Source organism: Eimeria tenella, genomic scaffold (genome assembly GCF_000499545.2).
Source record: "Eimeria tenella Houghton genomic scaffold, Eth_scaff2696, whole genome shotgun sequence".
In the NCBI taxonomy this organism is placed as follows: Eukaryota; Apicomplexa; class Conoidasida; order Eucoccidiorida; family Eimeriidae; genus Eimeria; species Eimeria tenella.
In genome coordinates this window covers 1-1770 of record NW_013542570.1, presented here as the reverse complement: position 1 = coordinate 1770, position 1770 = coordinate 1, and the positions used below count along the sequence as shown (strand labels likewise).

General features: G+C 63.5%; 1 protein-coding gene across 1 annotated transcript; it reads left to right on the top strand.

Annotated features, from left to right (window-relative positions):
* Positions 1-798: 798 nt before the first annotated feature.
* On the top strand, positions 799-1734 carry ETH_00039080 (uncharacterized protein; the record flags this gene model as incomplete). Its single annotated transcript, XM_013375320.1, has 1 exon — positions 799-1734. A coding segment is annotated over one exon (936 nt), but the record flags the coding sequence as incomplete, so codon positions are not given.
* Between the last annotated feature and the right edge of the window lie 36 nt (positions 1735-1770).

The following is a 1770-nucleotide window of genomic DNA, read 5'->3' as shown; positions in this document are numbered from 1 at the left end:
CAGCAGAAGCGGTAGCTACAGCAGCAGCAGCAGCAGCAGCAGCAGGATTACACTAGTGACGAGGGCTTGGGGCACTGGAAAATGACTTTAGCGTTTGAAAGGGGCGAAAGGGTTTGCTAGGCTGGGCGAGGGTTTACGCGGCCGGAGCGCCGCCGCGAGGGTTTAGGGTTTAGGGTTTAGGGTTTAGGGTTTAGGGTTTGTTGCGCAGGGTGCGGAGTCGCTAAATGTCCCTTTAAAAGGAACAAATATCTCTTGGAAGTTTTTAATTGAAACTGCTCAAAAGAGACAAAGCGAGGCGCTGCTGCTGCACGTCTTCAGGTGTATAGGCAGCTCCTGCCTGCAAGCAGCAGCAGCAACAGAACTCCAGAAGAAACACCCCCACACAGGTCCGCCGGCCCCACGGAGGGTTTAGGGTTTAGGGTTTAGGGTTTAGGGTTTAGGGTTTAGGGTCCAGAACTTGGCGCTCAGCCTGCCGGCTTTCTTGCTGATGAAGCGGCTGGAAGAAGAGGGCCCAATTTAGGTGTGCTGCAGCTGCTGCAGCTGCAGCTGCTGCAGTTGCTGCGGGTGCAGTTGCCGCTGCTGCAGTTGTTGCTGCTGCAGTTGTTGCTGCTGCAGTTGTTGCTGCTGCAGTTGTTGCTGTTGCAGTTGCTGCTGCTTCAGTCGCTGCTGCGTCAGTTCTTGCTGAGTTGCTGCGGCTGCAGTTGCTGCTGCTGCAGCAGCTGCTGCTGCCTTGAAGCAGCAGCTTATCTTTTAGATCTTCTGCCTTCAGGTCTGCCTCTGGACCCATGGGGCTTCCTCATGAGCCGCCGGCTCCTCTTGGCCTCCAAAAGGGCCTCTAGAGAGGCCCCCCAAGGGGCCCCTCAAGGGGCCCCCCTAGGGGCCCCTCAAGGGGCCTTCCCAGGGGCCCCCCCGGGGGACCTCCGAGGGGCCCCCTCGGGGGCCCTCCTGCCTAATGCTGCCTCGGGGGTCTTTGCGAGGAGGCCCTTCTCTCCTCAGTTTCAATTGCAGCAAAATGTTTACCAAGATGTGCAGCAGCAGGAGGCACAGGCCCCTCTTGAGGCGCGCAGCAGCAGCAGCAGCAGCAGTAGCAGCAGCAGCAGCACTAGCAGGAGCAGCAGCAGCAGCAGTAGCAGCAGCAGCAGCAGCAGCACAGGCACGTACTTGCTGCACCCCATGTCGATTCATTTTGTGGCGACAGCAGCAGAACTGGGGAAGCATTTCGAGTTTCTAAGGAAGCAGCAGCAGCAGCAAAGCCGCATTATTTACACGCAGCAAGAGCTGCAGCAGCTAAGGGCCCAGGGGACCCCCGGGGCCCCAGGGGGGCCCCCAGGGGCCCCCAGGGGCCCCCCATTCTTGCCCAGTGGGCGGCGCCGCCGGCTGCAGCTGCAGGACTTTCAGCAGCAGGAGCAGCCGCAGTCAGTACCCTCTTGGGAGGCCTCCGGGGGCCCCCCGTGGGGCTCCCTGAGCAGCGGGGGGCCCCTCTGTCAGCCCGAGGGTACAGAGGGTACAGAGGGCCCCCCCAGCGGCGAAGGCCCCCAAGGGTCAGGGGTTTCCCACTCCCCAAAGGGCCCCCAGAGCTCAGGGGGCCCCCAACCGTTTGGAGGCCCCCTAGGAGCTGGCAGCAGCTCAGGAGGCACTGGGTCTTGGGCCCCCCCTGGGGCCCCTGGGGCCACGGGGGCCCCCGGGGTCCCGGGGGCCCCTTGGGCCCCAGGGCCCCCGGGGCCCCCAGAGGCGGTGGGGCCCCCGGGGGCCCCCGGGGGCCCCCAAGAG